General features: G+C 39.6%; 2 protein-coding genes across 5 annotated transcripts in view; both read right to left on the reverse strand.

Moving 5' to 3' along the window:
• The window catches only part of Tesk2 (testis associated actin remodelling kinase 2), a 131,482-nt gene that overhangs the window by 41,601 nt on the left and 69,522 nt on the right, over positions 1-20,359 (reverse strand). The gene's annotated exons all lie outside the window — the stretch shown is intronic.
• The window catches only part of LOC134473055 (ATP synthase membrane subunit K, mitochondrial-like), a 28,966-nt gene continuing 8,607 nt past the window's right edge, over positions 1-20,359 (reverse strand). Inside the window, exon 1 of the mRNA XM_063236375.1 lies at positions 1-20,359. This exon is cut by the window's right edge and continues 8,607 nt beyond it. Within this exon, the coding sequence (XP_063092445.1) occupies positions 18,462-18,638 (177 nt within the window). The 5' untranslated portion in view covers positions 18,639-20,359 and the 3' untranslated portion in view covers positions 1-18,461.

A 20,359-nucleotide genomic window follows, 5' to 3' on the forward strand; every position in this document is an offset into this window, starting at 1 on the left:
ACAAAATAGATTTGTAAACAAAATGAAAAGGATGTGAATATAAATTCCATACAGAGAAACTACCTGACTTACCCAAGTACTAGAAATGATTCAATACCTGTGCAGCCCCAAGTTCCTGTTTGACCTGATTAAGTTGCCACACTGATACATTTCGAAATTTACCATGAAACATCTGCACACATGTAGGAGCAAAACCAATGGTGGAAAGAGAGCTTAGTAAGCTTTAAAAATGGTATAATGGAAAAAGCACTAACCTGTAAGAAAATTTGATGATTGTTTCAGCTCTGTCACTAGCTGACTGCATAATCATAACACACACACACACACACCCCCCGCCAAAAAAAAAGAAGAGGAGGGCCAGGGATGTAGCTCAGTGACACAGCACCTGTTTAGTAAGTGTGAGGCCATAAGTTCAATTCTCAGTACAAAAAGTTTTAAAAAGTGAATGAATGAAAGAAAAAAAATGGTGGCACATGCCTACCATCCTAGCACTTGGGGGATGAGGCAGGATAGAGTTCAAGGATAGCCTGAACTATGAAGCCAGTCCCTGCCTGGAAAAACAAAAACAAAACAAACAAACAAAACACCTCAAAAAAACATTTTCTAGGTGGTCTGGAAAAGTAAGTAGGTTGGAATATCCAATCTGCATTTTTTGGAGGGTTTTTTTGTTTGGGGTTTTTTTTTTTTTTTTTTTTTTTTTTTTTTTTTTTTGAGATAGGGTCTTGCTATGTACTCCAGGCTAGCCCTGAAATCCCAGTGATCCTCCTGCCTCAGCCTTCCAAACAGAGGGATGATTGGCATGTGCTTCCACTCCTAGCCTATCCAATCTGATGATACATATTTTACAAATAAAAAATTGGAAGAAACACATACATTTGGTGAATAATTAAAAACTATCTAGCAGAGCGTGGTGCCACATGCTTTTAATCTCAGTACCTGTGAGGCTGAGGCATGAGGATTGCAGCAAGTTTGAGGCCAGTCTGGGTTACATAGTGAGTTCAAGACCAGCCTGAACTATATAGTAAGACACTGTCTCAAAAAAAACAAACAAAATAAACTACAATAAAAAGACTAATGTCTTTAACTCACAAAGAACTCTTCCAAATATATAATAACGAAAGATAACCCAACAGAAAAATAAGCAAAAGTAATACATATAGTTTACTGAAAATAAATATAAGTGGCTAATAAAATACTAAAATGGGGGGGGGGGGTGACAGCACCCTCCTACAATCCCAGCACTTGAGAGGCTGAGACAGGAGAATCACCATGAGTTCAAGCTGCCCTAGGCTACACAGCAAGATACCATCTCAAAAAATAAGCCAGGTACAGTGGTGCACACCTGTAATCCCAGCATTAGGGAGGCAAAAGCAGGAGGATCACTACAAGTTCGAGGCCACTCTGGGCTACAAAGTGACTTCAGGGCCAGCCTGCACTACAAAGCTAGACCCTGTCTCAAAAAACCAAAAATAAATAAATGAAATAAAACACAAATGTGTTCAAATTCATTCATAACTAAAGAAATACATACTCAAACAAGAACAGCCACTCTTTAAATCAAATTAACAAAGGTAAAGACTGATGATATCCATTGTTGTCCAGAAGATGAAAAAGTATATCACATAAACTGTAGAATTCTTGGTACAACTTTTTCATTTCAACTTTTTCCTTTCTTTTCTTTCTTTCTTTCTTTCTTTCTTTTTCTTTTTTTTTTTTTTTTTTTTTTTTTTGGTACCAGGAAGTGAACTCAGGACTTCATGCTTGTAATGTAGGTGCTGTGCTGCTGAGCTATATTCCTGGCCCTACAACTTTTTCCAAAAATAACTGAGTACATCTAGCAAAAATTTTAAATGCTCTAATAATTCTTCTAGGAATTTGTTTTAGAAATATATTCGATTCAGGTGAACAAAAATATTTGTAAAGTTATGGTATGAATGCCTATGTGCATCCAAATCCCAGGACGACAGCAGTATGCAGCGGGATCCTTGGGAGGTGATTAGGTCATAAGGACTTCGCCCTCATGAATGGTATTAGTGCCCTAGAGAAGACTGCAGCTGAGGGAGGAGCAAGTTTGCCTCTAGAAGAAGGGAACACACAGAATCCAGGTGCTATAAAGCAGAAAGCCCTCAGGAGACTGTGAATCTGTGGGCATCTTGTTCTTGAATTTTCCACTTTCTAGAACTGTGAATGGTAAATTTCTCTTTATAAATTACATAATCTAAGGTATTATATTATAGCAACCCAAGTGGACTAAGACAAAGAACATCTGTTTTCCACAGCATATATAAACCTAAATACCCATCAATAAAAGACTGTCTAAATATTTATGGTATATTCATATCATAATACAAAATGGCAATATATATATTGCTATATAGCTATTAAAAATAGCTATTGAAACACTTAATATAGAAAGAGATGGAACATATAGTGTTACATGATAAGAATAAACTACAAAACAATACAGTGTGATTCCATTTGTAGCAAAATACATTTCTATATTAACAGAAAATATCTAGACGTATTAATGGTACTCTATAGGAAGAAAGGTTGTTTTCATTTTTTTAGTTCACACATTTCTATTATCACTGAAGTTTTTTCTCAATCAATAGATTATATTTATAAATAAATTTTAAGCCAGGCACAGTGGTGTACACCCCTAATCCCAGCACTTAGCAGGCTGAGGCAGGAGGATTGCTGTGAGTTTGAGGTCAGCCTGGACTACATAGCAAGACACAGTCTCATAAAGGAAAACAAAGATTAAAAAAAAAAAAAGAATGGGTTGGGGGGTTTAGCTCAGCGGCATAAGTGCCTGACTGGCAAGTGTGAGGTCGTGGGTTCGATCCCCAGTACAACCAAAGGAAAAAAAAAGAAAGGAGAGAGAGAGAAAACACTTAAAAAAAAAAAAAAAAAAAAAAGCCGGGCACAGTGATTGGTGCCTGTAATCCCAGCATTCAGAAGGCTGAGACAAAAGGGTCACTGGAAATTCAAGGCTAGCCTGGGCTACAAAGCAAGACTCTGTCTCAAAAAAAAAATTGTTTTGGGCCAGGGATTTAGCTCCATGGCACAAGCACCAATCTGGCAGACGTGAGGCTGTGAGTTTGATCCCTGGTTCAAAAAAAAATTTTTTTTTCTATAAAAACTATAAAGTCATATGTGATGGTGCATACTATATATAATCCCAGAACTTTAAGAGATCAAGATAGCATAATCACAAGTTTGAGCCCAACCTGGGCAACTTAAGTAACTTAACAAGACCCTGCCTCAAAGCAGGATGGGAGGGTTCCAGTGCAAAAGCTTAGGTTCAATCTCTAATATTAACCACACCCATACACACACACACAAAAAGCCCCAATGATTTTTGATAGATGAAGATCACAAGGAAAATATATGTCATATAAACCAGTAACAGGCATTTGGGCTGCTGAGAAGGAAGTCTCCTGACCAATACAATACCCAAGTCCCAGCTCAGCTGGAGCCTGTGAGGGCAGAGCAGTGAGGGATGCCAGTCCATGGCTACCTATTCTCTGCCTTGTTCTCAGCACCTGACAGACAAATGCAAGCTCAGCAGACTATTGTGGAGTGCAAAGGATCTGAGGAGGGAGGTTGTGTGGTCAGTTGGAAGACCCTGATGGAGTTCATAGGACATGCGGCTTCCCCATTTTAACCAAAGTGGAAATACTAGAATTTCAAGGATTGGAAATACAGTGGCATAAGCACCTGCCTGGCAAGCACAAGGTCCTGAGTTCAATTCCTATATCAAAACAAACAAACAAAAATCACAAAAAGAAAAGGGCTAAAGAATTTCAGTGAGTTCATCCCAAAGCTTGGTGAGAACCTGAAGAAGGAAAAGAATCTGAGGAAAGATCCATGTAATACTGAGACCAAGGTGCGGACTCTAACAACAGGCTGAAACGCACCACTAGTTTGGGAAGAATTAAGAAACGACGCAGAAGAGTAGTTAAAAGACTCTGACATTAGAGGGAATGGCTTCCAATTCCACTTTCACTTTTCTCTGTTAAGTGGGGATGTCTGTAAGGTAAGATTATTAGAAAGACTGAATGAAACAATAAACCCAAAGTGCACAAGACAGTCTCTGGCACATAGTAAAAGTTTTTTAAAATGTAAGCAATTATCATAATTATCATTTAGGAGTGAACCACTAAAGAATCAAAGTTGGTCCCAGGTAGCAGGTAATAAACATATCCATTTCAATGTATTCAATGATTTCAATGTATCCATTCTCCTTCACATTCCCCACCCTGTACAGATTCCTCCTTTGTAAAAGGAGGACATTTGACTGTCCTCTATCAGTTTAACTGTGAAGCTCACCCCCTGGAGCAAAGTGTAGTGGTACACATCTGTAATTGCAGCTGCTAGGAAAGCTGAGGCAGGAGGATCACAAGTGTGAGATCAGCACGGTCAATTTAGTAAGACCCTGTCTCAAAATAAAAAAGGGCTATGGATTTAGCTCAATGGTATGGTGCTCCCCTAGCACTACGAGGCCACAGGTTCAATCAGAAAGAAAAGGAAGAAAAAAGAAAGGAAAAGGTGGAAAGAAAAAAGAAATAAAATTCACCACCTAATACGGAAGGGTGAATTGAGGGAATGTGGGACTGAGAAAAGTCTAACGAACAATATAAACCACACAAAGGGGTTAAGGACTGCCTCTGGGATGCGGAAGCTGTTTCTGGCAGGCAAGGTGTGGGGTCTATAGGTACACAAACAGAGCACTAAGATTTTCAGTTAAGACAAGAAATCTTGACTGCACCCAGGGACGGTGGTGCAGACCTGCAATCCCAATGCTCTGGGAGGCTGAGGTAAGAGGATCATAAATTCAAGCCCAAACTGGGAAACTTAGGGACTTGAGATCCTGTCTTGAAATTTAAAAATGGGTTGGGATGTAGCTCAGTGGGAAGGCCGAGTTCAATCCCCAGTACCACAAACAAAACAAAATTTAAAAAAAAAAAAAAAAAAAAGGAAGTTGTATTGGAACAAAGGAAATTCAGACAAGATGAATAGGAAATCAATCTGGAGGATCTACATTGGTACTAGTATCTTTTAAATGAGTACTGGTATCTTCTCTAAACATTCACACAATTATGAGTCATTATGCCATTCATTTATCAAACGATTATCTATTGAGCGGCTGCTATGTATATAGAAGGCATTAAGGACAAGAGCATACATAAAACAAACTCACTTGCTTTCTCAAACTTTTATTCTAGGGTCATTCTGTTGGAAGGCAATTGTAATAAAAAGATAAGTGGGTATTATACAGAATTTGTATAGTTAAACTGTATACAGAAGTTGCTGTTTCTAGTCTTTAAGAATCTTTCTACCAGATGTGAAGGCACGCACTGTAATCCCAGCACTTGGGAGAATAAGACAGAAGAATAAGAATCCCCATGAGCTCAAGGTCAGCCTAGGCTCCATAGTGAGTTTAAGGCCAGCCTGAGCTACATAGACTCTGTCTCCAAAAAGAAAAAAAAGAAAAGAAAGTATTTCTGCCTAAGAACAATTCTATTCTCATTATTTCACCATAGCAATAAGAGTTACATAGGAACCAAGTATGGTGGGGCACGCCTGTAATCCCTGCACGTGGGATGCTGAGACAGGAGGAATTCCCAAGGCTAGTCTGGGTTTAAAAAAAAAAAAAGTTAAATAGGATAAGTCACATTTGGTTCTCCATTAAAATTTCCAAAATATTATCGGCACTAGCAGTGGCTGGCTGACTGTTTTAAAAATTAAGTCTAACTAACACATAGCCATGGTACTGCCCATTACCATTCTGGTGTAACAATAACATTGTTGAGTAGCTGTGACAGCACATGGATGCAAAGACTAAATGTTTGCTGTGATGTGCTTTACAGGACAAGTTTGCTGATCCTTGCCCTAAAGCATAGAGGTCTTTCCATTTCCACCTAGGAGACATTAAGCAAATTACCTAATTTTACAAGTCTCAATTTCCTCACATGCAAAAATGGACATAAAAGTACTATCTTAAAGGATTCTAAAAGCTGGGCCTAGTGGTACACTCTGGGAGGCTGAGGCAGGAGGATCACAAATTTGATCCCAAACTGGGAAATTTAGGGACTTAGGGAGATTCTGTCTCAAAATTTAAAACAAAATAAAAAGGGCTGAGACTTAGCTCAGTGGGAAGATCTTAGGCTCAAACCTCAGAACTGCTCCACCCACAAAATAAAGGAGGGATATGAGGATTAAATGGAGTATTTCAAGTATACTGCCTAACAATTTCTAATGCATGCTCAAGTAAGGGTTAGTGTTTTATTTTATTAAGTATTAATAATCTTATCAGGATTATCTTTTCAACATACAAAATATGTCACTATTTCCTTCTTCATAGCCTTTTAATAGCTGCCTTCTGCTTATGGAATATTGTCAAAATTCCTTACCACAGCAGTTAAAACACCGCAACAAGCTGAGTATGTTGGTGGCATGCACCTGTAATCCCAACACCCAAGAAGCTAAGGCAGGAGGATCACTGTTAGTTTGAGGCCTTCCTGGGCTATACAGAGAATTCCAGGCCAGCCTGCACTACATAGTGAGACCCTGTCTCAAAGAACAAAAAAATACAATGTGCTCCAGCTTATCTTTGGAACCTCACATTTTCCCATGGACATTATGCTTTATCCTCTCTATGTCCTCTGGCTCTACCCCTGCAGCCTATAAACATATTTAAGTTTCCCCCATTTTAAAAAAAAATCCTTTCTGGCTGTCATGGCTTTCCTCACAGTAGCCCACCCTGCGTCCTCCATAGTGTCCTTTCCTCTTCCTTTTCCTCTTACTCAGCCCAAGTCCCTCTGCAGAGCCAGTTTCTCCTTCACTCTTCACTGTTACTTTTTCTAATAAACTTTGCCACTGCTTTTTAAGAAATCCTTCTTTGCCTACTCCCTTATATATCACCCTAATTCACCCTTCAATTGTTACCAAATTTAAGTTACATTCTCTGTCTATCTTTTTTGATTCCTAAACTCATTATTATCTGCCTTCTGGCCACATCACTTTTCTGTAACTTTCACTGCAGAAAGTTTACTACAATCTTCTCTATGAAGCTGCTGGTTTTGAAAAAAGTTTTTGCGGTGGGTCACACAGCTCCACGTCCAAATTCCTTAGCATGTTATTCAGCATGTGATTAGAAATAATAATCACGAAATAAGCTAATCAAAGTAAGTCCATAGGAAGGAACATTCAGAAGCAGGTACAAGACTGGAAAGCCAAGAAATACTATTTGACTTTATTTAATAAAATGTTTTATAAAGAAGCCAGGTTCTATTATAAAAACAATGGCTGTATTTCAAAGTACGGGTCTTCCAGAAGTTGAAATCTGGTTGGTTATGATATATATACCCTTGCTTCTCTTCCTCACAGGCCCCCATCATCATGAGCACACTTTTCAGAGGGGTCACAGATAGCAGCACATCTAGGCAGGCTGGCTTCACACGACAATTTTCTGTTGGCCTTCTTCCTCATCTCCCACTGATGTCCCTGTACCACAATTGTGTCACATATTCTACTTTTTTCTTTCCATTTACTCTGCTTCTATGAGCAGCTTCTCTGCCTGACCTCTCCCACTTCACTCCTTATACAAGCCACCACCACCACCATCTGGTGTCAAAGAGCTGGCCAGCTATGACAGGTACTAGCTCTATACTGGCAGAGGAGCTTGAGAAAGGTTAATCATGCCAACTGCTATAAATAGGATGTATTTTAAAGGGGAAATATTACTCATCCTTGATAAGGAATTGGTATGTGTCTAGAAAAAAGCATATAATATCAACAGTAAGTTTTTACTTCAATTGCTATTGTTAATTAAAATCTAAATTGTACATGAATCCTCAAGTATTTTTTAGTACAAAATAAGACAAAGTATTATTCCTAAATTCTGAATGATTCTCATTCTCCAACCCCATCTCCACAGTTAGCTAGAATTACTGACTCAGAAAAAATAATAGTGCTTTTCTTTCTGTTTTTTGAGACTGGGTCTTGCTATACAGTCCAGGCTGGCCTTGAACATACAGTGATTCTCCTACCACAGCCTCCAAGTGCAGGTTTTACAGGAGTGTGCCACCCAGCTAAGGCTCTTTCTAATCTAGACAAAAGACAACTCATCATGGCTCTAAAATAAGCCCAACAGGAAACTGGTACTATTGGTAAATTAGACTTTGATCAGACACTTCATTTGCCTCAGTCTTTCCTGTAGCACAATACACTGATTATCATTCTTTTTTTAAAATTTTATTAGTCTGCGCTTGCAGTACATGAAGTTTATATCCATCTTAGAGAGTAGGTACATGTACATGACATGTATCTTGATTGTCTATCTCCCTTCTCTTCCCCTTCCCCACTGGCCTCCTTCTGTCTCTAGATCCCTTTTCCCCATTTTCAATTAGTAATAATTGTACTTCAGATAAACCTCATTGGCTATGATACTGTCAATGCACAAAGCTCCCATTTTCATTACTATTGTTATTATTTTTTTTAGGGGCCAGGGGTTTAGCTCAATGGTGTGAGCACCTGCCTGGCAAGTGCAAGATCATGAGTTCTATCCCCGGTACCAAAAAAAAATTAGTTCATGTTTGCACAATATATAATGTTCACATTCATTGCGGGTCTGGTCCATGATACATCTTAAATCTTCTTACATCCTTTCCCTTGTCCTCCCCTTCACCATCAGTCTCTTGGACCCCTTCCCATTTACAAAAGATCTATATTCTTTTCCAAACTTTGTGTGTTCTCAAGCTGGCTCCATTGCCTAAAATGTCTTTCTCCTTATCCTAATGTAGTTAGATCCTACCCATCCCTTTTATTTTTTAATTTGTTGGAGAAAAGGAATGGGGAATAGGGATGGAGGAATGGGAAACAGGAATAGTTCCTGAAAGACAGGAGGGGTCCCAAATGGGTCCCCAAACCCATTTTGTTTGTTTTTGGTTTTTTGAGACAGAGTCTCACTGCATAGTTTAGGCTGAACTTGAACTCACTATGTAGCCCAGGCTGGTCTCAAACTTGCAGCAATGCTTCTGCCTCAGTCTCCCAAATGCTGGAATTAGAGGCATGCATCACCATGCCTGGCTCTACCCAACCTTGATGCCTGATTCAAATACTTTCTTCTGACAAAACAAACTTGGTTCCCTCTAAATGATTTCTGAATTTGTATACTTGTGAAATGCCAAGGCACCATCTACACTGCGCAAGTCAGCTCTCCTCACCTTTACTAGGCTTAGCTATGCCTCCTATCTTCTCCACTGGACCACTGCTTCCTAACACCTGACATGTAACAAACACACAAGCATCTGGGGGGTGAACTTAAAGCAATCTCGATCTCTCAGAAATCGCTGAGCATCTAATATGTGCCAAGCACTGATGATGATGATGACAACTATGATAATAGACAACTTTTTTTAAAAAGGTATTTTAAGCTTTTAGGTTTTTCATTTTTTGTCATGGGTTTTTTATTTTGGTTTGGTTTGGGTTTTTTTGAGACAGCAAGTGCTTAATGAAACTGACTATGAAGTATTGTTCTAAACATTTCATAATCTGTTAAATCATTTAATATTTACAATAACCCAGAAAAGTGGTACCTTTATAACCTCAATCATATCAATAAAGATCCTGAGACATGCAGAAATTAAACTTCTTGCCCCAAGTCATAATAGTTAAAAAAAGCACAGTGAGAGCTGGGCATGGTGGCTCATATCTGTAATCCCAGCACTTGGGAGGCTGAGGCAGAAGGATCACAGTGAGTTCAAGGCCAACCTGGACTACATAAGAGAATTCAAGGCCAGCCTCCACTACACAGCAGGACATTGACTCAATAAATAAATAAATAACAGGTGACAGTGGGCCCCAGACTTTGTGATATTAAATCACGTGACATTATATCTCATAGCTATAAAAAGGATATAAAGATGAGTAAGACAAGACATAGATCTCTTCTCTACAAAGCTATTGGCTACTGAAGAAGGTTTTGTGGCAGATCACACAGATTGTAATTAAAGTCCAAATTCCTCAGCATGTTATTCAAAGGTCTCACTCAAACTTATCTTATCTCCTTATATATACACCTGCATTCTCTATATTTTAGTTATGCAACTTGCCACTCCTAAATATAACCTGAATTATTCATTTTCACATTGTTGCTAGAATGAGTCTTTGTTTCTAGTATTCATTTTTCAAAGCTTCACTACTTCTTAAAAACGCAACTCAAGAACACCTTCGAATAATAACAAGCATTTATACAGCATTTACTATGCCTGACACTGCTACATATTAAATCACTAAATTCCTAAAATTCATCTTTGGGGTTGTTTATAATAATCTGTAATCTGGAGACATAATTTCAAATATTCCTCTGATCCTTCCAATCAAAATTAATCTTTCTCCTCTTCCATAGATACTCATACCAGTCTATTTTGAAATCTCTTTCATAACATTTATCAAGCCTATCTTCTAAATCAAGTTTAATGTGTATTTATTTCTTTTACTAAATTAGGTTCTTAAGTATCCATGCATGGAAAAGAATGTCTACTTATTCTTCAAATTATTTCCCTTTTCCTTATGAAGTAGACTATATTTCCCAGTGTTCATTATAGTGAGTTATGACCATAAAACTGAGTTCTAGCTCAGCAGTACAGGAACAGAATGAATGGGCTCTGTCACATTAAACTTCAACACTCTCTTCCATACACTTTTTTCATCTGCCAGCAGATGCAGAAGATCTGCTGGAGCCAGGTGTGGCAGCACAAACCTGTAATCTAACAAGCAATCAGTAGGTTGAGGCCAAAGGATCACCAGTCGAGGCCAGCCTGGACTACATGGCAAGACCCTGTCTCAAGAAAAAGAAGATCCAATGGACAGAGTTTATCCTGGATGAAAAAGAGCTCCCCTTTCATCTCCATACAATGTGCATTTAAGTGACACAGGAGTAAGCCTTTAAACCAGTGAGATTTTGAACAGCCTATTACAGAAGTCAGCAACCTACACTACAAAATACTACACTACTGTGTAGTTTGGCATCTCTCTATATACTTAAACACTGCCTGTTCACAGTGTTCAGTAACGTTTACTGAATTTTTGTGCTCACTTAGGCAGCACATATACAAAACTTGGGGATATGGGGGAGATTAGCACAGCCCCAACACAACCACTAACATGAAAATTCATGAAGCAGTCCATAATTTTAAAAAAATATTTATTGAAGTCACATGCTTATAATCACAGCGCTTAGGAGTCTGAGGCAGGAGGATCACTGTGAATTTGAGACCAGCTTGGGCTACAAAGTGAGTTCAAGGCCAGCCCACACTACGTAGTGAGACCCTCTCTCAAAAGAGAACCTTCCCCCCACACACACACACAAAAACTGAATTTAATTAAAACTTGAAATTTGTATTCTAAGACAGGATCTCTCTTCAACTCTATTATCGGCCAGAAATCTCAACATGGGGAATGGAGCACAGGAAGAAAATTACATTAAAAAGAAAAGTTTAGCTCTCCTGATATTTAATTATGAAATAATCTTTAAGTGATACTGGAAAGCAAAGGGGGCAGGGGGAGAAGAAAGTTGCTAGTCCACTAACTTTAAAATAGATTATCCTGAATCATTAAGCTGGGTCTCTGTACCATAACAATCCTTGCAGGCAGAAGAGGGAGACAGAGGCACAAGGCACCAGTGCTGGCTGTGAGAATGGAAGGAGGCTACAGCCAATCAATGTGAGCAGCCACTCACAGCTGAAAAGAATGAAGGAAAGAGCCTTAGAAAGGAACGAAACCCTGTAGACATCTGACCACCCCCAGGAGACCTATGAAAGAGTGAATCTGGGTTGTTTTTAACTCCTAGGTTTGTGGTAATTTATTGTGATAGCTACGGGGAGCTAAATATATGTACATAACAAAAAAAAATTTGTACAGGTCGCTAACCTGCATTACAGTGTTCACAGATCTACGGTAGTTTTGGGGCTTTGACTCTTTCTAAATAAGTACAAGGGAAATGACACTAACATGTTTCTGCACGGCATTCATATTTCATCAAATATTTATTGAGCTCACAGTTTTGTATACAGTTCAGAGTTAGTTTTAAGTGTCAACCCTCCCCAAATGTTTATTACCTAAACAGCAAAGAGAAGAAAAGGGCATGGAGGATAAAACACCTTGAGTTGCTCTCATCCTGATTCAAAACAAAACACAACACTAACGCTGTTAGACTTGCACCTGGAGTTTTGTGGCCATTGCACCAAAGATGTCAGGAAAATTATTAAGTATTGCTCACCTATGATTAGCCCTCTGTATGTATCACCTGAGAAGAAATTGCCTTCATGTTACCATATAGGAAAATGGGGTTCAGTAGACTGAAGTGACTTAACGATGACTGAAGAGAATACTGGAACCTAGGCATTTGGATTCAAAGCCTATGTTGTGCCCCATGACAATAAGAAAAAAAAAAAAAAAAAAACGACCAGCACTTCAGTAACAATTTCATTTAAAAAAATACTGGGAAGGGTTATAGCTCAGTGATAAAACACACGCTCAGCAGTGACCTAGGTTCACTCCCTAGCACCCACACAGACCTATAACAAAAAACACTCATCTATGAATCAATGAAAATTTCACTGATGTGCTTCACAAGCTCTTCTGCTACCACTTTTGTGTGATAAGCAGCATCCACATTGTAAGTTTCTTCTAACCAGTGCTGGTCTTTCCAGACAAATGGCTGACTCCAAAGGTTACAGCAAGCCAAGCATGGGTGATCCCAGCACTCAGAAAAAGCACCATAAGTTTGAGGCCAGCCTGTGCTACTTAGTGAGTCCAGAACCAGCCTGAACTACCCAGCTAGACCCTGTCTCGTAAAAAAGGGAGAATGGGGTTTTATAGTGAACCCAGGGGTTGGTTCAAAAGGAAAGTGCTTGCCTAGCATATGCAAGACTCTAGGTTTTTCCCAGACACTGCAAAAAACAAACAAATAAAATAAAGGTTAGAGCAATGACAATTTCCAGAAAACAAAATAAGTTTTAAAATAGTTGGGCATGGTGGTGAAGCCTACAGTCCCAAACTACGAGGTTGAGACAGGAGGATCACAAGTTTGGGTTCAGTGTGAGCAATTTAGCAACCTGTCTTTTAAAAAAAAAAAAAAAAAAAAAAAAAATTAGCAACCTGTCTTTAAAAAAAAAAAAAAAAGTAGGGGTGTTGGTTGTGGCCCAGTGGGAAGGTCCTGGGTTCAATCCTGGGGGTGGGGGTGAGGGTAACTTCTGATATATACATATATTTTTTGGTCAATTTCCTCTCACAATTTTGGAAGGGATCTAAAACATACTCCACCAGACTCTACTAAGCTTCCGCATGTGGCTAAAATGAAATGCTTTTCATTTTACTCCCAAATAAAGCAAAAATGCCAACACTCCAACTAGAAAGACTTAACCAGTATTTTTTTTAAAAGGAGAAGAGAATGTACAATGGCACAAATTTCAAGTTTCAAAAGAATCATGAATTTAGACCCATAAAAAGGCAGTAACAGCCTTGGGTAAGGCTTGCTGAAGTTCAAACATGTTTTGGAACCATTACATCACAGAAAACTGGTTATGCTAGGTCCTAGATACGAGAACTCAGAAGAAAAAATTCAGCTGAACAGACATTAACCATTAGAGCCTCACATCAGGTGAAACTGAACTGAGCTGGCCCAGATCTTGTTTTCTGCCTTTTTTTTTTTTTTTTTTTTTTTTTTGGGTCTTCTTTGAGACAATTTCACTATGTATCCCAGGGTGGCCTTGCATTTGCCATGATTCTTCTGCCTCAGCCTTCTGAGTGCTGGGATTACAGGCATGTGCCACCACACCTGGATGGCCACAATTTTTATAGCCCAAGCTTAACATCACCAATGGCAGAATTAGCAGTGCTTGACAATCAAATTGTGTCAGTAGTACTACACATAATAAGAGGATCAACCAAGTTCTTGGTTTAATTTTACTTTTTTTACTGAAGTAATACTAAAATCTGAAAAGTTACAATTAGGGTCAGTTACGTAACTCAGAAATAGAGTGACATCTAGAATGTAGAAGGCCCTGGGTTGGAACCCCAGGTACAGAAAAGAACAAAGGACAGAAGGAAGGAAGGAAGGCAGGCAGGCAGGCAGGTAGGGAGGGAGGGAGCGAGGGAGAAAAGAGAAAGACAGACAGCAGACAGACAGAGAGAAAAAAGAAATCCATTTAATAAATATCCCAACACCCTAGACTTCTAGGAGGAATGAAATACATTCTCTAGCTTGAATAACAACTGCAATTAAACTGAGGTGAAGAATGAATTCCTAGGGGCTGGGGATTTAGCTCAGCGGCATAAGCGCCTGCCTTGCAAGCAGGCTGTCATGAGTTCGATCCCTAGTACCAACAAAAAGGAAAAAGACAAAAAAAAAAAGAGTGAATTCCTTCTGTAACTATTTTAACAAAAAAAATCGGAAGCCAAGCAGTAACTATAAAAATTATCAAAATCACGTTTTAAAAAAATTCAGCGAATTTAGAAACCAAAGCAAACCAAAGCATCTAAATTGTGTTCCCCACATCTTGAAAAGTTTCCTTTTCCTCAAATTTATTCTTTTTTTTAGGTGCAAGGATTGAACTCATGACCTCATGTTTGCCAAGCAGGCACTTACACTGCTGAGCTAAACCCCCGGCCCCTCAAATTTATTCTTTATTATAACATTACTTATAAACTTACACCAAAATAGAAATTTATATGAACATACACTCATGTAAAAATATTCTCACAATGATTACTTGTCCCTCTCCCAAAGAGAAAGAAATGGACAGACAAAAGAAATTTTTCTTTTAATGCGCATATATCAAGTAATTACTGTAATACTGGAATCTCCATAGGAAAATACAATTTTAGGGGGGCCAGGGCTGTTGAGACAGAATCTAACTACATACTTCAAGCTAGCTTTGAATTTGTGGAGACACTCCTGCCTCAACTTCATGGATGCTGGGATTACAGGTCTGCACCAACACATGTGGAAGAATTAAATCTTTTTGTTGTTGTTTGCAGTGTGAAAGATCAAACTCAGCATCTCATGCATTCTAGGCATATGCTTTACCAATGACCTACATCCTAGTTTGTTTTGGTTTTGTTTGGTTTTTTTATTTTTGTTTTTACTGCTTGCTTGTCACATATATATTAAGAATAGTGCCAGGCAAAGGGAATTAAGGGGGCAGTAAAGAAATAAACACAATGGTCCTTTGTTGAGGAAGTTCACAGATAAACCAGGCAGTGTGTAGTTGAAATCCCAGCACTTGGAAAGCTGAGGCAGGAGGATTGCCAGTTAAACATGGCAAATTTGAAGACAGCCTAGATTACACAGAGATCTTGTTTCAGAAAGAGAGGAGGGGGCATAAAGAATGAATGCCATACAGAACACTTACTAAGCACTTTATGTATCAGAAACAAAAACTTTTAGTGCTTACCTCATTTAATCCTTACAAAAAAACGATGTGATAGGTACTGTTTTTCTCACCTTTTTAAGGGCACTGAAGAGAGGTTAAGTGGCTTGCCCAAGAACACACAACTAGCAAATGGCAGGGTCAGGACTGGATCCTTAAACTTCAAACTGACAGTGGAGACTCACAGCTGTGACTCCAGAACTATGGGTAAATAATAGAAGGGCTGAGGCCAGAGGGCTGGGCTACACAGTCAGTTCTAGGCCAGCCTGGCGTACATGGCCAGCCTATTTTAAAAACAAAAACAGCCCCGGGATTTAGCCGAGTGGCATAGTGCCTACCTGGCAAGCACAAGGCTGTGAGTTCGATCTCTGGTACCAACAGCAACACTCTGTTCAACACAAAAAAGGCTGGTGATGTAGCTCAGTGCAAAGGCCCTGGGTTGACGCTCCATTATCAATGGGAGGGTGCAGATTTAATGCCTTTGCACTGCAATGAACTCTTTATGTTCATTATTTCATTTAATCTTCCCACCAACCTAGTACCCTCTATTATTATTACTCCCTACTTCAGAGAAAACTGAGGTTACAGAGGTTACACAAGACCCCCCACTATTAAAAGGCAAACTATCCTGAACTTGTTGTCTAAATTCCAGACACATTTATAATTGCTAACTTGCTATCCCCTGATCTCCCATTTTTAAAACCTGTTCTTCAACAAGTCTTCCCAGTACAGTTAGTTATTGGAAATACAATTCTTCCAATTATTCAAGTCAAAAACCCCCTCACTCTACCTTTGCTTGTGCTGATATCCTAAATCCTAATCTGTCAGGAAATCCCATTGCCCTTTCAAAATTACTCAGACTCTGGCTAGTCCTGTCCACCTCCAGTGCTAACACATGGCCCAAGCCTCATAGTTTTCATGTCTCGTACTTACATAGCTTCAAACAAACACAGAATGAGAAATAACAGTTCCTGCAGTCCCTGCCTACCCTGCCCAAACAACACTGACTCCTCCTCTGCAGGAAATAACACTCGCACGGCTTTCTGCTGTGTCTTATTTTCATCTGTGTGCATCTAGCTATCATTCTTTTGTGTTTTTTTGGTACCAGGTAACTGAACTCACGACCATGCCCTTGCAAGGCAGGCACCTATGCCACTGAGCTAAATCCCCGGCCATAGCTATCATTCTTACAGCACTATCTCTGATCTTCACTATGGACCTTCCACTATGGAGGCTTAAGAGGCAACACCCATATTATTTTCCTTTTAATACTGTTGTAAGATGAATTTGGGTGAGATCCATATTCAGGAGGAAAAAAGCAAGACTCGGCATGACATTATTCATCACTAAGAGGCCACACACTCTGCAATTTATTTCTTCTATGATTTTTTGCCTCTTCTTGCATTTGTTTATTATTAAATAGCTACCAATAATTTTTCCCAAAGCCTCCAAAAGAACTGTCATATGGATTTCCACCCTGCCAAGCACATCAGGAACTTTCTAACTCCTTTCCTCATGTTTCCTTCCCAACATCTCTCCTACTTGCTCTCTTGCACTACAAAAGTCAATCATCCTACAACTTGTTACCTTTCTACTCTTTCTTTTGAATATCATGGCTTCTTTTATATTTTAACTTTGTTTTTTGTTTAAGCTCCTGTTTTGATGGGATCCATCCTCCAGTAGCTTTGTGAGGAAGAATATGTGAAACATAAATGTTTCGAGACCATGGCTAAAAATGTCTTGGTTCTACTCTCATTTTGTCTGGATAAAGAACTCTGAGGCGTCCAGGGACACAGTTCTGTGAAGGAACAGCTGCTCAGCACTGGAAAGCCCTGACTACTTCAGTCAGTTCCTGTCTCTCTCCTCTCCTTCTCCTTCCTCTCCCCATCAAAACCCCTTTTTTCTCAGAAAGTTCTGCTCCAATGGTCTAACTTCCAGAGCTTGTTGAGATCTAATGCCACTGTGATTCTCAAATATTTGTACGAATCAGTTTTTCTCTGTGGAAGTGCTTAGATTCTTCCTTTTATTATCTGTATTCTAAACCCTGGGCATGATACCTTTGAAGTGGGTTTTTTTCATTCATTGTGTTGGGTGCTCAATGGGCTCTTTCAATCAGGAAACCCATGTGGAATTCTAGAATATGTTCTCCACCCCACCCCACCCTTCTCTCTCTCGCTGCAGAGGACTGAACCTGGGGCTTCTGCACTAAGCTACATGCCCTGCCCTCTCCCCTACTTTGTGTGTGTGTGTGTGTGTGTGTGTGTGTGTGTGTGTGTGCCAGGAATCAAACTCTGGACCTTGTGCTTGCCAGGCAGGTGCTTATGCCACTGAGCTACCCCCCCCCCAGCACCTTTATATTCTTTTGTGTGTTTATTTTTTGTCTTTTTATTTATTTTTTGTCCTTTTGAGACAAGGCTTCATTATGCACTTCGGGCTAAAACTCACTTGGCAGCCTATCACAGAGATCTGCCTGCCTTAGCCTCCAGACTGCTGGGATTACAGGTACCGTGGGCCACCACACTAGGCAGTTTCATTTTAGTTTTTATTTTGAGACAAGTCTTGTTAAGCTGCCAAGTTGCCCAGGCTCAGCTCAGCCTTGTGATTCTCCTGCTTCAGGCTCTCACAGTGCTGGAATTACAGCGGTGCAGACACCACTGTGCCAGCTAAGAGTATTTTCTCTTATTAATAAAAAGAACAGATTTCTTAGATTCATCTTTTAATTTTCTTATCTTTTTTTTCTCCCTGTAATGGGGGGAGGGGGCTCTTCAACTCTTATCTCTTTGACTTATTGAATGGCATTATTTATTCTATTTTTTAATTCCTAAAAAAAATCATGTGGTTCTCTGTTCATATTTAATAGTATTTTTTCTCTTTTTTTTCCAGGTTCATAATTTATTGTATAAACTGACTATTACATGATGAGTTGACATTAGCTCCTCCAGGCATGGGAATTTAACAGATGAAGTCAGACACTGTAAAGTCTCAGCATGCACAATGTCCTGTGTTTGGTCCTCAACTCAGTCATGCTGCTTTCACAGCCAGTTGTTTTTTGGACCTTAACTTGAAGTATAAGATCATCAGAGCAACGCTTCCATATGTGGCCAGTATACAATTCATCCTACCTTTGAGAGTGTAAGAGTTGAAGTATTTTTTGATGCCAGTGAACTGGAACTGGGCATCAGTTTCTAGATCTGCCATGATTTCAATCTCTCCACAGACAAACCCCACAGTCGACCTCCTTCAACCTACACAGCCGCCTCCATGGCCCGTCAGCCGGAAGAAGCCTTTTTCTCTTTTTAAGACAGGGTTTCACTGTACAGTTCAGACCGGACTTGAACTCACTTTGCAGCCCAAGCTGGCCTCTAACTAGCAATGGTCCTCTTGCATCAGCCTCCCAGATTGCTTAGTGTCCCACTAAGCTGGACGTAGGCAATATTATATTCAAAAAAGTAGAAGCCTGTTGTCTCCCAGTTTCCCTAGGAACTAAACTATACATGTAAGAAATGGGCCAGAGGGGCTGGGGATTTAGCTCAGCAGCATAAGCGCCTGCCTTGCAAGCGCATGGTCGTGAGTTTGATCCCTGGTACAAATAAAAAAAAAAGAAAAGCAATGGACCAGACATTTAGCTGAGTGGCAGAGTGCATAAATAAAGCCCTGGGTATAATCAATACCAGAAGAGGGAAAGAGAGGAAAAAGAAGAAGAGGAAGAGGAAAAGGAAGAGAAGAGAGGAGATAGGAGGGGAGAGAGACAGAGAGGAAAAGGAAAGGAGGGAAGGAGGGGCAGGTGGGGAGAATGCGAAAGGAAGGAACCAGAATACGGCAAGATAGTTGGTCTCAGTTGTTAGGATAACTGTCTTTCCATTACCCCCCCAGAAAAATCATCTTTAATACATCTTTTATTGGGCTGCGGATTTAGCTTAATGGTATAAGTGCCTGCCTTGCAAGCGCATGGTTGTTGATCCCAGGTACCAAAAAAAACCCTTATCTTTTATTTCTTGCTTGTAACTAGAAGCAAAGCTCTGATTCTGAATTGTTAAAGCCTTTGCATCCGTTCCTTCTCATCTATCTCTGTGGTAAGGAACGCTTTACTTTTAACTAGAATGAATTATTTTCCCTATATCTTTGTTCCCTTTTTTCTCTTCATGTTAAAAACTAGTGGGGTTTTTTCCTAAAGAAAATGAGTATCTCCAAATAAAAGGAAGGCAATTTTTAAAAGTAAAAGCCAAGCCAGGAGTGTTGGCAAACGCCTGCTGAGAGAGGAGGATCACCAAGAGTTTGAGTTCAGCCTGGGCTACAAAGGGAGACCCTGTCTCAGCAAACAAACAAAAAAGATCATAATATTGTCTAGTACAAGGCAGAACTGGGTTGTTCTAAGTAAATATTTGGCGGATGAGGGCCAGGAATATAAATCAGTGGCGCAGCACCTGCCTAACAATTACAAGGTCCCGATTATTATTTCCAGTACCAAAAAAAAAAAAAAGAAGGCATATTCTCCATTTAATCAAATGACAATCATATTATAGTAAATACATTTTGAAGGGGAACTGAAATAATTTTGAACAAGAATTAGTAGATAGAAGCCAGGAGTGGTGGCCCACACCTATAATCTCAGTACTTTGGAGGCAGAGGCAGGAGGATTGCTGCAAGTTTGAGGCCAGCCTGAGCTACAAAGTGAGTTCAAGGCCAGCCTGAACTGCCTAGCAAAACCCTGTCTCAAAAAGACAAAAACACAAAACAAAACAAAATAAAATTAACAGATAGATTGTGGCCCCTCAAAAAGTAAGGAAGAGAATGTGAACAGTCAAAAAGAATTATTAACTTTCTCATGGCATGAATAACAAAGACATGAAGACAAACCCTGGTCCAGATGCTCACACAGGCCTTGGGGATCGGAAGTGAGCAGGGCAGAGCTGGGTTAC

The sequence above is a fragment of the Cavia porcellus genome, unplaced genomic scaffold (genome assembly GCF_034190915.1).
Source record: "Cavia porcellus strain 051 isolate PalLab524CR breed Dunkin Hartley unplaced genomic scaffold, mCavPor4.1 scaffold_25, whole genome shotgun sequence".
Taxonomy (NCBI): Eukaryota; Metazoa; Chordata; class Mammalia; order Rodentia; family Caviidae; genus Cavia; species Cavia porcellus.